The 14,191-nt window shown below is 45.1% G+C and overlaps 1 protein-coding gene across 2 annotated transcripts; it reads left to right on the forward strand.

Moving 5' to 3' along the window:
* Positions 1-41: 41 nt before the first annotated feature.
* Positions 42-13,801, forward strand: TTC12 (tetratricopeptide repeat domain 12). 2 transcript variants are annotated; one of them, XM_031599967.2, is made up of 21 exons: positions 42-188; positions 282-433; positions 904-934; positions 1,566-1,643; positions 1,775-1,896; positions 2,069-2,128; positions 2,276-2,347; positions 3,047-3,107; positions 3,196-3,384; positions 4,239-4,308; positions 5,333-5,421; positions 6,034-6,202; positions 7,169-7,261; positions 7,461-7,524; positions 7,999-8,133; positions 8,274-8,375; positions 9,219-9,287; positions 10,128-10,229; positions 11,064-11,163; positions 12,455-12,680; positions 13,629-13,801. In XM_031599967.2, exons 1-21 carry the CDS (start codon positions 119-121, stop codon positions 13,702-13,704), a joined length of 2,130 nt encoding a protein of 709 aa, XP_031455827.2. In that variant the 5' UTR covers positions 42-118; the 3' UTR covers positions 13,705-13,801. The 2 variants fall into 2 exon arrangements, with proteins under 2 accessions (XP_031455827.2, XP_031455828.2); XM_031599968.2 differs by lacking the exon at positions 2,276-2,347.
* The last annotated feature ends 390 nt before the right edge of the window (positions 13,802-14,191 follow it).

The raw sequence follows: 14,191 nt of genomic DNA on the forward strand, positions 1-14,191 counted from the left end.
AAGCCACGCCCACTCTTCGCGTAGCTACGCCCCAACGCTCCCTTCGCGTTGTCGTTACGTCAGCAGCGCAGTATCCATAGCAACACCGCCGACGCTGCGCAACTTGCGGCCTCCCGCCATGGCCGCGCTGGCCGACCCGCAGCAGGAGGAGGAATTCCAGCGCTTCCTCCGCCGCGTGGACGACATCAGTGAGTGCGGCAGCGGGGCGGGTGAAACGGACGGGAGACGGAAGGGGGAATGGAACATTCCGCGTCCACACCTTCCCTCTCGGGTCTCCCCAGGCCGCCTGGTGCAGGGCTTGAGCTCTGAAGACGTCGCTGTCCGGGACGGAGCGATCGCCGAGGCGGACCGACGGCTCCGGGAGCAGCGGGGCAGCGAGCAGAGCGCGGCCGGGGCGGACAGGACGGCCATCAACACCCGCCGTCCCGCACGGGTTTGTGCCCCGCTCCTGTGGCGCTGCCTTCTGCGCGTGGCGCTCCTGCACCTCTGCCAAGCAGAAAAACTCCACCGATGCATAAGGGGAGCTCAGAGCCACCCAGTGCCACCCCCAGCCATGGGCAGGGCTGCCCCCCACCAGCTCAGGCTGCCCAGGGCCCCATCCCACCTGGCCTTGAGTGCCTGCAGGGATGGGGCACCCACAGCTCTGGGCAGCAGTGCCAGCGCCTCGCCGCCCTCTGACAAAGGATTGCTTCCTCACAGCTAACCCACATCTCCCCTCTTTTAGCTTAAAGCCATTCCTTCTTGTCCTGTCACTGTAAGACCATGTAAAAAGTCAATCCCCTGCTGCTTGTGAGCTCCCTTCTGGTGAAGGCGTACTTCACCACCTGTTCCACTGCTGCTATGGATTCTACTGAATTATCCATATACAAGCCTACATGTGTTTTACTTCTCTTTTTTTTTTAGGATTCTGTGAACATAGAGGCAGTGCACACAGGTAATGCAGTGCTCCCTACAGCCCTCAGCACCCCTTCTGTCTGCTGTAGCAATGGTGCATTGGGGATTGCTCTCAGCTCGCACAAGACCTCGTTCCACTGCCACTAAAGTGGAGGCAGATTCTTTGGACACATCTAGAAATGCATTTGTGGCTCATACCCATGTGGCTGAGCATGTCCATTGGTATAGTTTGTCACTGCCTGCTGTTAAAGGTTGTTCTGGATTCAGAAGGTGGAGGTGAGCTGCTTTGTGGAAAGTACAATCCTGAGAGCTTAGATGTCTAATACTGTGACATCCCCATTCCAGTTTAATTTCCAAAGTGTTTCCTTCAGATTTTCTTACAATGTGGAGGATTCCCCACTCATGGAGACTTTCAAGGCAAAGCTGGATCAGGCCTTGGGCAACCTGATGGAGTTGTGCCTGTCCTTGAGCATTGCAGGGGAGTTGGACTAAATGGCCTCTAAAGGTCCCTTCCAACTCTAAGAATTCTATGATTCTTTGTAGAGAAATGACTCAGATGTACCTTAGAAATGACTTTTTTTCTTATATGCAATTCAATTTTTAATAAAGTAAATTTTTCTTTTTTAATTTTTCATAACAAAAATGCCACCAACTCTCCTCCTGTCTCCAAGAGGGCTTCCTGGCTGCTTTGGAGAAGGATGCAAAAGAACGAGCTAAACGAAGGAAGAGAAATGAACGCTTAGCAAATGGTAATCACCAGGGGCTCTTCCAGCTAATGCCTTGGGGAGGCACCCAGCTGGTGTGCTTTGAGATGTGTCACTGCATGGGGACAAAACAAATGCCAAAGTGTTACTTGGAGTGTGTGTGTATTGTTCTGCAGCTCTGAAGGAGAAGGGAAACGATGCCTTCAGGAAAGGGGACTACAACACAGCTGCCCAGAGATACACTGATGGCCTGCAGATACTGAAGGACGTGCCGGAGCTGTACACCAACAGAGCACAGGTCAGTGTGGGAGCTGCTGGCGTGCTGACCAGAATACTGCTCTGGGTGTTCTGTTAGTGGCACAGGGCCTGAAAAGGATGGTTCTACTTCCAGTGGGAAGTTTTACAAAAGGTGATGGGTGTTGCTTGAAACACCAAGGCTTAGAAAAGGGACTTTTTTGGCTGTATTTCAGGCCTACCTGAAGATGCATGAATATGGAAAAGCCATTGGTGACTGTGAGTGGGCGCTAAAGGTACGTTCAGCGTGTTGTTCTGTCGGGTCCAGTGTTTGTGTGCAGCTGTCAGTATGGAGATGGCGTACTAATGGACGTGGGAATATGTTGGGGGGGAGATATTTGAAGTTTCTAAGCACTTTGTGTAAAATTCCTTTTTTAACACAGTGCAGTGCAAAATGCATTAAAGCCTATTTTCTAATGGGGAAAGCTCACCTGGCGCTTAAGCACTACGATGAGGTGAGTTGACTAATTCTTGTGTGCCAGACCATTCCTGTGATTTTGATGTGATGTTGTGGGTGTGTGTGTTGTCTTTTGCATCAGACAAACGTGTACATGGAGCTTAAAAGAAATTCTGTCCTCCTGCAAAGACAAATAATTTTAAAATCTAGACTTCTTTCTACTTCTTTTGTCCTTTCTGATGGTTTGCTCAGAAGGTGTGGCAGCTGCACTGCCAGCCTGCAGGCAGAGAGGCAGTGCTGTGCTCAGTGGCCGTGCTTTATCTGGTGGGGATTTGTCGCCACTTGGCGACAAATGAGCGAAGTGTATTTCTTCCTTTTTATCCTGAAGTGCTCTGTGCAGCAGAGCAATTAAACTGCAAAGCAATAAGAAGTGATTGTGTGTCACCTCTGAAGGAGAAAACCTCCCTGTATTTCGGGTTAGGTGAACTGTTAAGATGAAAGATGCTAATGGGAGTGATAGTGTTCCTTTTTCTTTCTGCTGAATGTCAAACAAAAGATTCAATTCATGTCTGAAGTCCTGTTGGGAGCTAAAAACTGTTAAAATAATGGAATATCAAAGCTTTGGGTTGCCTCGTTCTGTAAGTATTATTCCTCAGACTTTTGTCTGAGTTGTGTAGGCCAGGAACTGACAGCCAAGGCTGTTAGCAATTCCTCATTCCTTTTTGAACATAAGAGCCTGTTTCTTTTCTGAATTAAGTCCAGGCAGTGCTACCAGAAGCTCTTACAGCTTGATCCCCAAAAGGAAAGTTTATTTAAAGGTAAGGAGTGTCAGTTTTGCTACTCTTGTCGTTTGCTTTCTGATCAGAACATTTTGTTAACTTACTTTGATTTCTTTTGCTTTCCAAGATTGCATGAATGAGGTTAACTTGGAGGAAAAAAGAATGCAAGAGGAAGACAGAGCAATGAAAGCATTTCAGTCTGGAAAACATGCAGCTCTGTCTATAAATGATCTGCTGCAGAAACTCAACAGGCCAGACCAGAATATCCTCTACTATACGGGAGGGATCCATGTTCTGACAGGAGCTGTGAAGGAGTGTGAGTGCTTGATGCAAAGCTTGTTTCCGTGGGGGGTTGTAACCCGGGTGGATGAATACAACTGCAGTAGTTTTTGAAGGACCAAAAAGCCATTCCTCTGTTAAAAAAATATAACGAACGGTGTTTGCTATTTCAATGTTTATATACAGTGGATGTTTCCATACTTTTTTTTTATAACTAAATCAATTCTGTAGCTGAGCTGTTGATACTTCTTAAGGATTTGGTCATGTCATAGAACCTCAGAATGGCTCAGGTTGGAGGGGAGCTCAAAGCCCACCCAGAGCCACCCCCGGCCATGGGCAGGGCTGCCCCCCACCAGCTCAGGCTGCCCAGGGCCCCATCCCACCTGGCCTTGAGTGCCTGCAGGGATGGGGCACCCACAGCTCTGGGCAGCAGTGCCAGCGCCTCGCCGCCCTCTGACAAAGGATTGCTTCCTCACAGCTAACCCACATCTCCCCTCTTTTAGCTTAAAGCCATTCCTCCTTGTCTTGTCACTATTATTTAAGAGATCTCAAATTACTTTTGAAAGATTTGCAGTCTTCTGTAGAAGAACAATGATTTGCAGGACCACTCTCCTGTTTAAGTCCTCATAAAAACCCTTGAACATGAAGTCAGTCTTTCTCCACTGCACCAGGCATCAATTAGAGTGATCTTCTACTTCAAAGCTGTTTCTGCTTCAAGTGCTCTTGAAGTTTTTCCCCTCTTTTCAGATTGCAAGCCTCCTTTCCCCAAAGCTGTTGATCTGGTGACCTTTTCCTTCAGCACTGTTGCAGCAGAGCAGGTGTCTGCCTTCACCGTGGTGCATCAGCCAGATGGCTCACAGAGCTGACTTGTTTCTCTCTGCCTCTTTTCAGGCACTGAGCAAACTTTATTTAGAACAAACAATGGGTTCAGTATCATCAATGACAACGAGGTCATCAGACGGTAAGAGCTCTCCAGAAGAGAACAGTAGCACGTTACAGCACGAGGAAGTGACAATGTTGTTTTCAAGAAACTCAATCGCCTCACGAAACGCAGATGAAATGATCACATGATAATGGAATAACTAGTTGTAATGTCTGAATAGACTGACTTGTATCTGACCCAAACAAGTAGGGCTCTTTTGGATGCAGTGGACTCATGAGTTTCTGTTTCTGTCTCTGATCTCCTATTTCTGCACAGTTCCCCTATCTCTAATGATGAGAGCAAGGCTGTAAAAGCTTACTGTAAGAGAACAGCTGATGTAAAAGCATAGTTGCCTGAAGTACATCTGGCTGGACATCAGTAAATGTCTCACCTCAGCTCTGCAAAAACTCTCCTCAATCCCTCAATCTGTAAAACTTTTCAGTCTTGTAACTCAGGAGGAGGATTCCCTCTGGGACCTGTGTTCTCTGCTGCTATGTGTTCTGGGCAGCCATTAGATTGTGTTTTGGTAATCAAGAAACAAATCCAGTACAATTGCTTTCTAAACTTTGTCCTGTAAGGGATCTCTTGCCTAGTAGATGATAGACACAAGCAAGATCTGTAGGAAAGATGTGGTCTGAAAATTTTGTACAGCTAAGTTGGTTCGGAACAGTGTGATCTGGTTGGAAAAGGGAAGAGCTGTTCTGCTGCTGCTGTGCGCTTCCAGATTTGCACCAAGCTCTCCACCCTGGCTCACAACAATCATGTCAGTGCAGAACTGAATACATTACTTGTGCTGCATACTGATTGTGGGTGGTCTGCGTGTGCTCGTGTGCTCAGGGTGGTGTAGGTTCAGTAAAACATCAATCTGGCATTGGAGGAGGTCGTCTGGAAAGCACATCTTGTTAAACGCTGTTATTAGAGCTTATGAGCCTAAGTGTTTGTATGGCAGATCCTCATCGCTGTGAGGCTTTCCTGACGTCCCCAGCCATCAGGAAACAAAGAGCTAACTCTCATTGTTTCATCTGCCCTGGGTTCCTTTTGCAAGCTAATGTTTCTCATTTAGGGGCTTCTGTGCAGAAAGAAAGAGCACTGCTGAAGTGGATCTGTGTGTTTCTCTTCTCTCCCTTTGGCAAGCTGTCTGCGCTGGGAATGGTAAAAATGTGATCAACATTAATCATTGTTCATGTTCTGTTAATATGGCACACACTGGGTCTAGAATTGTTGTTTGGCACATGCATTGCTTTCCCAGAACATTTGGGTCTAGGCCTTGCTGTCAGCAAAGCTTTATGAGGGTTGGAGCTATTCTGCTGAGCAGCGTTTCAGCATGGGGCTGAGTTTCCAGTCTGTTTCTGTGCACATCTTACATATACTGAAGAGGCAGAAAGTCAATTCCCTGTGATTATTGCTGGTTCTTAAGATAACATCACATTCGTTTTGTCTTTTTTAAGCAGTTCTACCTGTAAAAAGCAGAAGTGCTGTTAGAGAAGGGTGAATTCCTTTGGCATCAGCAGTAAGGGGTCGTTGGTTGGGTAGCTCGTGCCTCTGTTTCCCTGAGGTTTACAGGGAGGTCGGGAGCAGGTTGGAGTGGTGAAGTGGTGCAGGCTGCCATGGGGAAGAGAAGAGTGCTTGGTGCCTGCAGTTGTGTTCACTTGTGTGTTGCTGGGTTCAGCTGATGCATGAGGAAGTGTGTAGTTAGTGAGAGCAAGAGTGATGATGGGGCTTTCATCACCTGTGTCATTGTGCTTAGATTCCCTCTTTTTTCAGAAGAAAATCAGCGGCTGCTGTTGACTCACCCTGATGTGAATGCACAGCTGTTGGAATTGCTGTGTTCTGGTGTATTGGAGATCCAAAAGGAGACACTGGCACTCATTGCTCTCTATTCAGAGAATGAGAATGGGAGGAGACTGTTGGTCAGGCACCAGGACCTATCCAGGTAACAAATGGAACTATAATATGGTAGAACTCCTTTAAACCTGGGCTTGCAGAGGTCCAAAGCTCGCTCCACTGGCACCAAGCAGAGCACCAGGTGGGTGACAGGCTTCTGAAAGGGATGTCATGATGTTGAGACCTAGGCCAAGGTGAGCAGAATTGGGAGTGAGGTGTATGGAGAAAGCAAACTTTGCCCCTGGAGATGTCTGCAAAGCTAAGCAGGAGGTACTTTCTGAAGAGGTGTAACTTTGAAGCATAGTTATGCTTTTTAAGCCAGTAAGGGTGTGTGCTTAGCACTCCAGTAAGAGCTGACATTGTTGCCTCTTGATATAGCTCATGCTTTCAAGCAGCTGCTCTCTCCTCATCTGGCAAATGGCATTTATGATGAGTCAGTATTGCCAAGGCTCACTAAGTGGAGAAATAAAAAGCCTGTTAGCTCTTTGCTCTTGTCCTGCCATTTCCTTCATATAATGGTTTGGGTTGGAAGAAGTCTTTAAGATCAACTAATTCCAACTCCCCTGCTATAGGCAGGGACACCTTCCCTTAGACCAGGTTGCTCACAGCCCCATCCAGCCTGGCCTTGAATGCTTCCAGTGAGGGGCTATTCACAACCTCACTGGGCAACCTGTTCCAGTGTCTCACCAACATCACAGTAAAGAATTTCTTCTAGTCTAAATCAACCCTCTTCCAAGCTTAAAACCACTCCCCAGATAACATGTTAAGCCAGTGGATAAACAGAACAGATTCTCCAACAGATATGTGCACTTCACTGTGTTACATACAATGTTCATCCCAAGACCTGTAAAACTTTTTGGTTAAAACACCCACTCACCCCCAAAGACTGTTGGGTTTGCTCATCACGTCCTTTTAAACCACACAGTCATCACCAATGACCTTCCCTGCAAATGTCTTTAATAATTAGGCCAAAGCTGACATGCAGTTTTTTTGTCTCTTTTTTTATTTGTAACAGATGGCTGCAGATATTGGTGATGTTCGTCAACAGCACTGATGCCAGAGCTAGCAGTGCCATGAGTATACTGTCGGATTTAATTCAAGAGGAAAAGTAACTTGCACTTTTTCATTTGTTTTGATAAGTTACAATAGTATATATACTAAGTCACCTTGTGATAGAGGCTGCCAGCCTTCTTTATTCATTTCACCTTCCCTATATGTTACTGTTTTGTTGCTTTTCTATGTTTGTTTGTTTGTCTGTTATTCTAAAGCTTTAAGTGTCCAAACATCGCTTTCTTTATCCTCAACAGGTTCAAAGCACAGTGTCGCCTCACATTTTCCACATCTGTTTTACCACTGTTCACCCAACTGCTGGTATGAAAGATCTTAATTTCTGTGTTTCCAACATATTCTTCTGTAACATGTCTCATGACAACTCCTCCCAGTATTGAAAGGGACTGTAAGAAGGAAGGAGACAGACTTCTTAGGGGGTTGTTGTGATAGGACGAGGGGAAATGGCTTCAGACTCCAAGAGGGGAGATTGAGGCTGGAGATGAGGAAGAAGGTTTGGCACTGAGGGCGGTGAGGCACTGGCACAGGTTGCCCAGAGAGGCGGTGGTGCCCCGTCCCTGCAGACAGCCAAGGTCAGGCTGGAGGGGCTGTGAGCACTGCTGGAGCTGTGGGTGTCCCTGTGCACTGCAGGGAGGCACCAGGCAGCCTTTAGGGTCCCCTTCCAACTAAAACCATCCTGTGATTCTATGAAAGATTCTGAAATCTCAGTCAGAGAAATAGGAGCACCTGTATGTTATAATTTGTTCTTAATGTGTTCTTCTACTCTTCTGTTTTTAGGCCTCAGCCAAGCTGGTGGACCAAGCAGCCCTCTCACGTTGCATTGGCATCATGGGGAACCTGTGTGCAGATGCAGCCATCCGAGTGCAGATGGCAGAGTGCAACGAGTGCTGGCAAGCCTGCTTACAGCTGGTGGTAAGGAGGCTTGGTGGCTCCCTATAGCAGCGTTTTCTGCCCTGCAGCCTCTAAAAATGGTACCTGTGTGATGTGTGTGTGCCTCCCCCAGCGGCGCTGAACCTCTGAGTTGATCACACTTTTCTCTCCTTTGTGCATAGGATGGATGTGCTGATGTTGACACACCCAAATATCGGGAGTGTGTGTTTGCAGTGCTGGGCCTCATGATGAACTTACTGCTTGAATCAAACTCCATCATCCAGGTAAACGAGACCAGAGATGTTCTTTGGTAGCTTTCTTCTTGTGATCACTTTCGTGGTGATACAAAAATTTTTGAACAGCTTGACCATCTTCCTCCCTTGGTACTGTAAATGGGCGCCATGAGAGTTCTGTAGCTAAATGGGAATGTTTTGATAGAATGAGAGAGGTAATGGCCACAGAACAGCGTGAGCCTCACAGTCTGTAACAAGGAGAGGAGCACAACTGCACTGTGTGGATGCAGAGCCTTCTTTCACAACAAACATGCTGAGATGCTTCTAAGGCTCCAACATCAGATTTTGCTGGTGTTTGGTTAATTGTTAATTTTTGTTGGTGTTTAAGGTTATCAGTCAGGGTCCTTGACAGTTCAAGTATGCTAAAAAGCAGAAGAATGTAAGAAATGTCCATTAACACCACCCTGTGTAAGCATCTAAATGTGGTACTGAGGGACGTGGGTTAGTGGTGGTAGGTGGATGGTTGGATGAGGTGATCCTGGAGGGCTTTTCCAACCATAACTGTTCTGTGATTCACCCACAGACACACAGTTTTGACAAAAATGCAGTGTAAGGCATAGATGGCACCATGCCATCGTGTTGCAAATGGTTTGTTTTGCAATCAGTCTCCAATTCTGGAACGTTCTTAGGGCTTTGCACATCCCAAAATTAAAGAAACGTTAAGTAAAAACGTAAATAAAGAAACGTTAAAAAAGAACAACTGCTGAAGAGTTATTAATTAAGGCCATGTGTGCCCCCATCTCCATTTGTAACATAGAATAATTTGTTAATGCATTTCTGCTTGAATGCTTTCTGGCAGTCAGCTGTTCCTGAGTTCTTGGCTTTGTTTTGCAGTGCCTTGCTGTGGACATAACTGGCAGATGCATGTCCCTCCTCAGAGACCAGGATGGAAGAACTGTGACAGTAAGTAGACACCTCTGGAGTAAGAAAAGATCACATTGCTCAATCAGACCTGAACACTTCACTGCCAACTCCTGACCTGTGCAAGCTTGTGGAAGCCTTTCTGTTAGGCTTTGAAGCCAAAAACAAATGTTGAGTATTAGTAGTAGCAACAACAAAAAATAATGTGGCACTTGGATTATTTATATCCTGGTTGATGCAAGACATGTTCAGTGTTTCCTTGAAACCTACAAAGTAGAAGCCTGCACAAATCGTTTCATCCTTTGGATGGTTTTCAATGCAAAGCATTAAATCAATCTGGAAGCAAAGGAGCAAGAACAGTTTGGGTGTTTAACAGCTGTTCCTTTTTATAGTTCCTGTTGTGAATCATTCCTAGGACATTGTACTCCTACTAATGGTGTGTAACTCCCACATATAGTAATTATTCAAGGCAAATGGGTGGAAGCAGATGTGGTCTCAGCTGGGAGTCTCTTCACCTCTCTGAACTCACATGAACTGTTCTGATCTGTTTTATGTGCAATTAGAGACTCAAGTTGTCACTGGTGGTATTTATTTCAAAAAATAAGTGTGCAGAGTGTCCTTGATCATACTTTGGTATCACCCCCCCTGAATTGGAATCTTTAGAAGCTGTGCTGAGCTCACTTCCCAGTAAGCAACAAAAAAAGTCTTGTCCTAAAGATGTTCTTCATTATATTTCTGTAAACTTCTCCTTTTGTCATTTGAATGACTTCGGGTTTGTTCTGCCATCTGCAAAACCAAAATAATTTGAAAACTCTTTAAATAAATTTGTACAAATAAATGTTGGGCTTTTTTTTCCTTTTCTCCCACACTTTTCTTACTCAGAGAGCCATTGGAGTGCTGAGTCGCATCCTGGCAGCATCCTCACTGGCAGTAGAAGAAGCAGTGAAAGGAGGAGTGGTGAAGAAAATGATCAAATTCTTGAAGGTAAAGTAATTCCACTGATTTCACTTTGTTTTTCCTTTCGAAATCTCTAAAGAAAACCTAAATTGCCCCTGCATTCAGCCTCCTTTCCCAAGGAGAAAGATCTGTGCAGTCACTCCGTGTGTGTTTGCATCCATTCCATCAGAGTGCTGGGGCCGTCTAGCACAATTTCAACAAGTCTGGAGCATAACTGCTGCCTTGTAGTCCGTATCCCAGATTTTTCAGTTGTTCCTCCATGTGCCAAATGCCCCTACAGCTCTACTTGTGGAGATCTGCAAATGCAGGAATCCACTACTGCAGGCTCCATTGCAGGATCAAAGCTTAAAATAGGGGTGATAAAATCTGGACCACTGAAAGGCAATGGAGCCCTTTGCCCTGATGACCAATGAGTGCTGAATCAGGGCAGGGAGGATTGTATCCCTAAATATATACATGTAATTGTCTGTAGGCACTGCTTGGCTGTGTATCTGTGCACCTGATGGGATATGTATCCATGCAGCCTTGTGCAGATGCCACAGACTTGCTGTCCTGCAGATTAAAGCAGCCTACACAAAAGATTATAACAGTCTAACTCTTGTAACTAGCAAGCACCAGAGATGTTCGAGAGAAGCTGGGCTCCAGAGATTGAGAGAATTCTGTATGTGTGCTGCTGGCAGGGAAGAGTGGTTTCTATTCTATTTTTCAATCTCTGTTCATTCTGAGGTCTTTATCTGGGATATGGTCTTAGGCATAGTGAACAACTGCATCCGTGGTACCTAAACTGTTCTGTAACCTTGAGTAAGTTGGGGCATGGACTGTATGTTTATTAGTTTACAGTTTAGTTTAATCCACGTCTAGGCTGGAGGACAGACCACATCCAGTTACGCTATAAAGACTCTTTCCATCTGCACAAGAAGTAGCAGACAAGCCCAGGAAGAGGTGGTGAAGTCAGATAAGAGTAAGTGACAGCTTCACTAATTAGAGAGAGAATGCAAGAATCTCAGCATTACCCACGTACCTTCTTCCCTTCTAGGACAGAGATATACACTTGTTTTACTCTTGCAATACTTCTGATGTTTTCTAAGTAATGCTTAATGAGCCTTAGTTTGTGTGGATGCAAACATGCATCAAATAGAAAGCTTGAGTTAGAGAAACTGCCCTTTACATTTGTAAAATGGTTTGAAATACTTTTTTGGGAGAGCAGAAATCTCTGAAAATAGTACTTCTGGAAATGTGACCCAATTTCTGTTACAATTCAGAAGTTGGTGGCCAAAAGATGAAGCTGTACTTAGACAGATGAATTCCAGAGGTTAGGGTTGCTTGCAATTTCCTTCAACTTCTGTGTGGATATTTGGTCTCATATTAATAGGAAATGGGTGAGGAGGTGGATTGCCAGTATCAGACAGGTGGGTGTCTCGGGGTATTTTTGAGTTACTAATATTTGCTCTAGTTGTGTGGTACAACACTACTTACATTGCTTTAAAATCCAGATTCAATTAATGCTTATGTAATTACCACAGAGAATACTTAAGTGTATCTAAATGGTTGAACCTGTCAAGAAATTGTCAGCTCATGTAGCTCTGCTTGAACCCAAAGGATTTTCACTCATTAAAAGCCTCTCAGAGCATCATCTTCCTTTTGTACACCCAAATTAGTTTCACTGTCATCTGCAGATGAAGCTTCCATTTCCTCAGATAGCAAGAGCAATTCTCTCATTGTTTTCACCACAATTCTGGATATTCACCTTGTGAAAAGTCACTATTTTTGTCATCGTTTTACTAACACAGACTTAGCTCTGCTGCTAGGAGATTCATTCCTGTTGGAACTGAGCTATAAAACCCATCACAGTGCAAGATCTCTTAGTCAGCAAGCAGCAACAGTGGCACGTTCAGATTCAGGGGAATGTGTAACAAATGGAGAAACTGTACTGAAGGACCTCTTGGCATGCAGATGCAATTTGCTGGGACAGATGTCTTCACAGGTGAACAGGAGAAAGCATATGACATTCTGAACCTGGCGAAGCAATGCTTTTGCTCTTCCAGGTTTTCTAGGAAAATACTTCCCCATGGAACAGTGCTGGGGGTTCTGCTCTATTGTTAAGATAAAAGCAGCAGAAGCTATTTTTCATTGCAGGGCAGTTGGACTAGATGACCTGTAAAGGTCCCTTCCATGTTAAAGGATTCTATGATGCCAGTGCTATTTGAGCAAGTCTGGGCACATTGTATACATGAAATCCTTCTTGTTCACAGAGTTTGGCGTGCTGTTGAAGCTCTTGGACTCAGAAAATGAAATGATTGTGGGAAATGCTGCTTTCTGCCTTGGGCAGTGCCTCGTTGTTCCTGGAGCAGCAGCATCCTTACTGAATTCCAACATTGTGATGGCTCTGTTGAAACACGCTGGTGGTGATGCTGCAAGAACTTCAGTGCAGGAGAATGCAGCAATTGCTCTGGGGAAGCTGTGTGTTGCAGAACCAAGGTATTGCAAAAAAAAACCAAAACACCAAAACCAGTGGAAACAAAACACTGTTGTCCTCCTGCATCATCCAGAGTTTACTTGTTGGTAATTCTTGGAAAACTGACATGTGAACCTATATGGGGACTGGGACATGGTAGGGGGAGGAAAATGAGGAATCCAGTAACACAAACCAATGTGGGTCAATTCCATGCAGAGAGGCAGCAGTACAGGGCAGATGAGCAGCTTGTTTAAGTGTTCTATGAAATGTCATTCTTCTTCCAGCTGGAATTCCCACTTGCTGTACTGTCTGCCCCATCCTGCTTTAGGATTTTTTTGTTTCTCTCACTCCAATTGCTTGCAGGAGCTCATTTTGCATTGTTTCATGTTACTTGTGCTGGAAGAACGGACAGAGGAAGAGTGATCAGTTAAGCTTGTAGAGGTCAGAAATGAAAGCATAACAAACGTATAAATGTCAGCACAGAATGTCTGTGCTGCTGCCTGCCAAGAGCGTGCCGAGCCCCAGCTGGCTGCACACTGCCAGGTGGATACAGAGCTGTGTTCTTATTAGAAGAACTGAGTTCCAGAATGTTTCTGTACCTCCTGAACCACTGCAGAAAACAACGGGTAATGCAAAGGGTAATGCTGAAGTTCCAGAAGTACTTTGTGTTTCTTGGAGTCCCAAATGAGCAAGAAAGGATCTGCTCTGAGCTCTGCAAAACACTGCAGAGATGTGACACTCCTAATAAGGTTTTCACCTATGTGAAAGTTATCAAGTGTTATTTGGAACTCTGGCTTTCCTTTTCATGGGGAATAGTCATTGAGAAACCTTCTGTCGTGTTACTTCAGGAGTTAACGTGTTCAGGGTCCTTGATGGTTTGGCTGGGGGGCAGAGCAGAGCGGCGGGAGCTTCAGAATCTTATTGTTGGTCACTTCCCATCCACTCAGCAACTTCTCCCTTTGTCTTTTCAGGCATATTTTTCAACTGCGGGAGCTCAATGGCATGGCCATCCTCAACTCCTCTATGAAATATGTGCACAGCTCCTGACGTCCCCCAGAGAGCTTTGATAAATGCTGTTCATATCCCTTGCTGTTCCATGTTTTCTTCTTTTCTTAATAAAGCTCATTCAGAGCAGATAACCTTTTCAATCGCTTTCAAGTGTTTGCTCATACATAGAAGCCAGAGAAATGATATCAATATAAATATCAGGAGAAAGAAGATAATTTATTATCTAGGCTAACAACTAAAAATAACAACTTCTGCTCTGCTCATATTCACTTCAGTAAATGATGCTGCCCTTTCTTAGGGCCAAGTTTCTTGTTGCTTAATCATCGACCAGTGGGTCATCTGCTTTGTGGTGAGTCAGTGCCCAGAGCTTAGAAGAAAACAGAAACAATCCCTTGCCTCCCGGGGGCTACTTTATGCTTTGATATTGCATGTGTGATGTCACCTGCTTAAATACATTGATTTGAGCATACTAATTTACTGAGCTGTGAGTCTTAGTGATAACTTATGGTAATGAGGTTAATGAATG

The sequence above is a fragment of the Phasianus colchicus genome, chromosome 23 (genome assembly GCF_987193195.1).
Source record: "Phasianus colchicus chromosome 23, bPhaCol1.hap1.1, whole genome shotgun sequence".
Taxonomy (NCBI): Eukaryota; Metazoa; Chordata; class Aves; order Galliformes; family Phasianidae; genus Phasianus; species Phasianus colchicus.

Coding starts and splice junctions, on each gene's coding strand:
- TTC12 (XM_031599967.2), top strand. CDS start 119: ATGGCCGCGCTGGCCGACCCGCAGCAGGAGGAGGAATTCCAGCGCTTC. Junction 1,644..1,774: donor AAATGAACGCTTAGCAAATG/GTAATCACCAGG, acceptor ATTGTTCTGCAG/CTCTGAAGGAGAAGGGAAAC. Junction 8,376..9,218: donor AATCAAACTCCATCATCCAG/GTAAACGAGACC, acceptor TTTGTTTTGCAG/TGCCTTGCTGTGGACATAAC.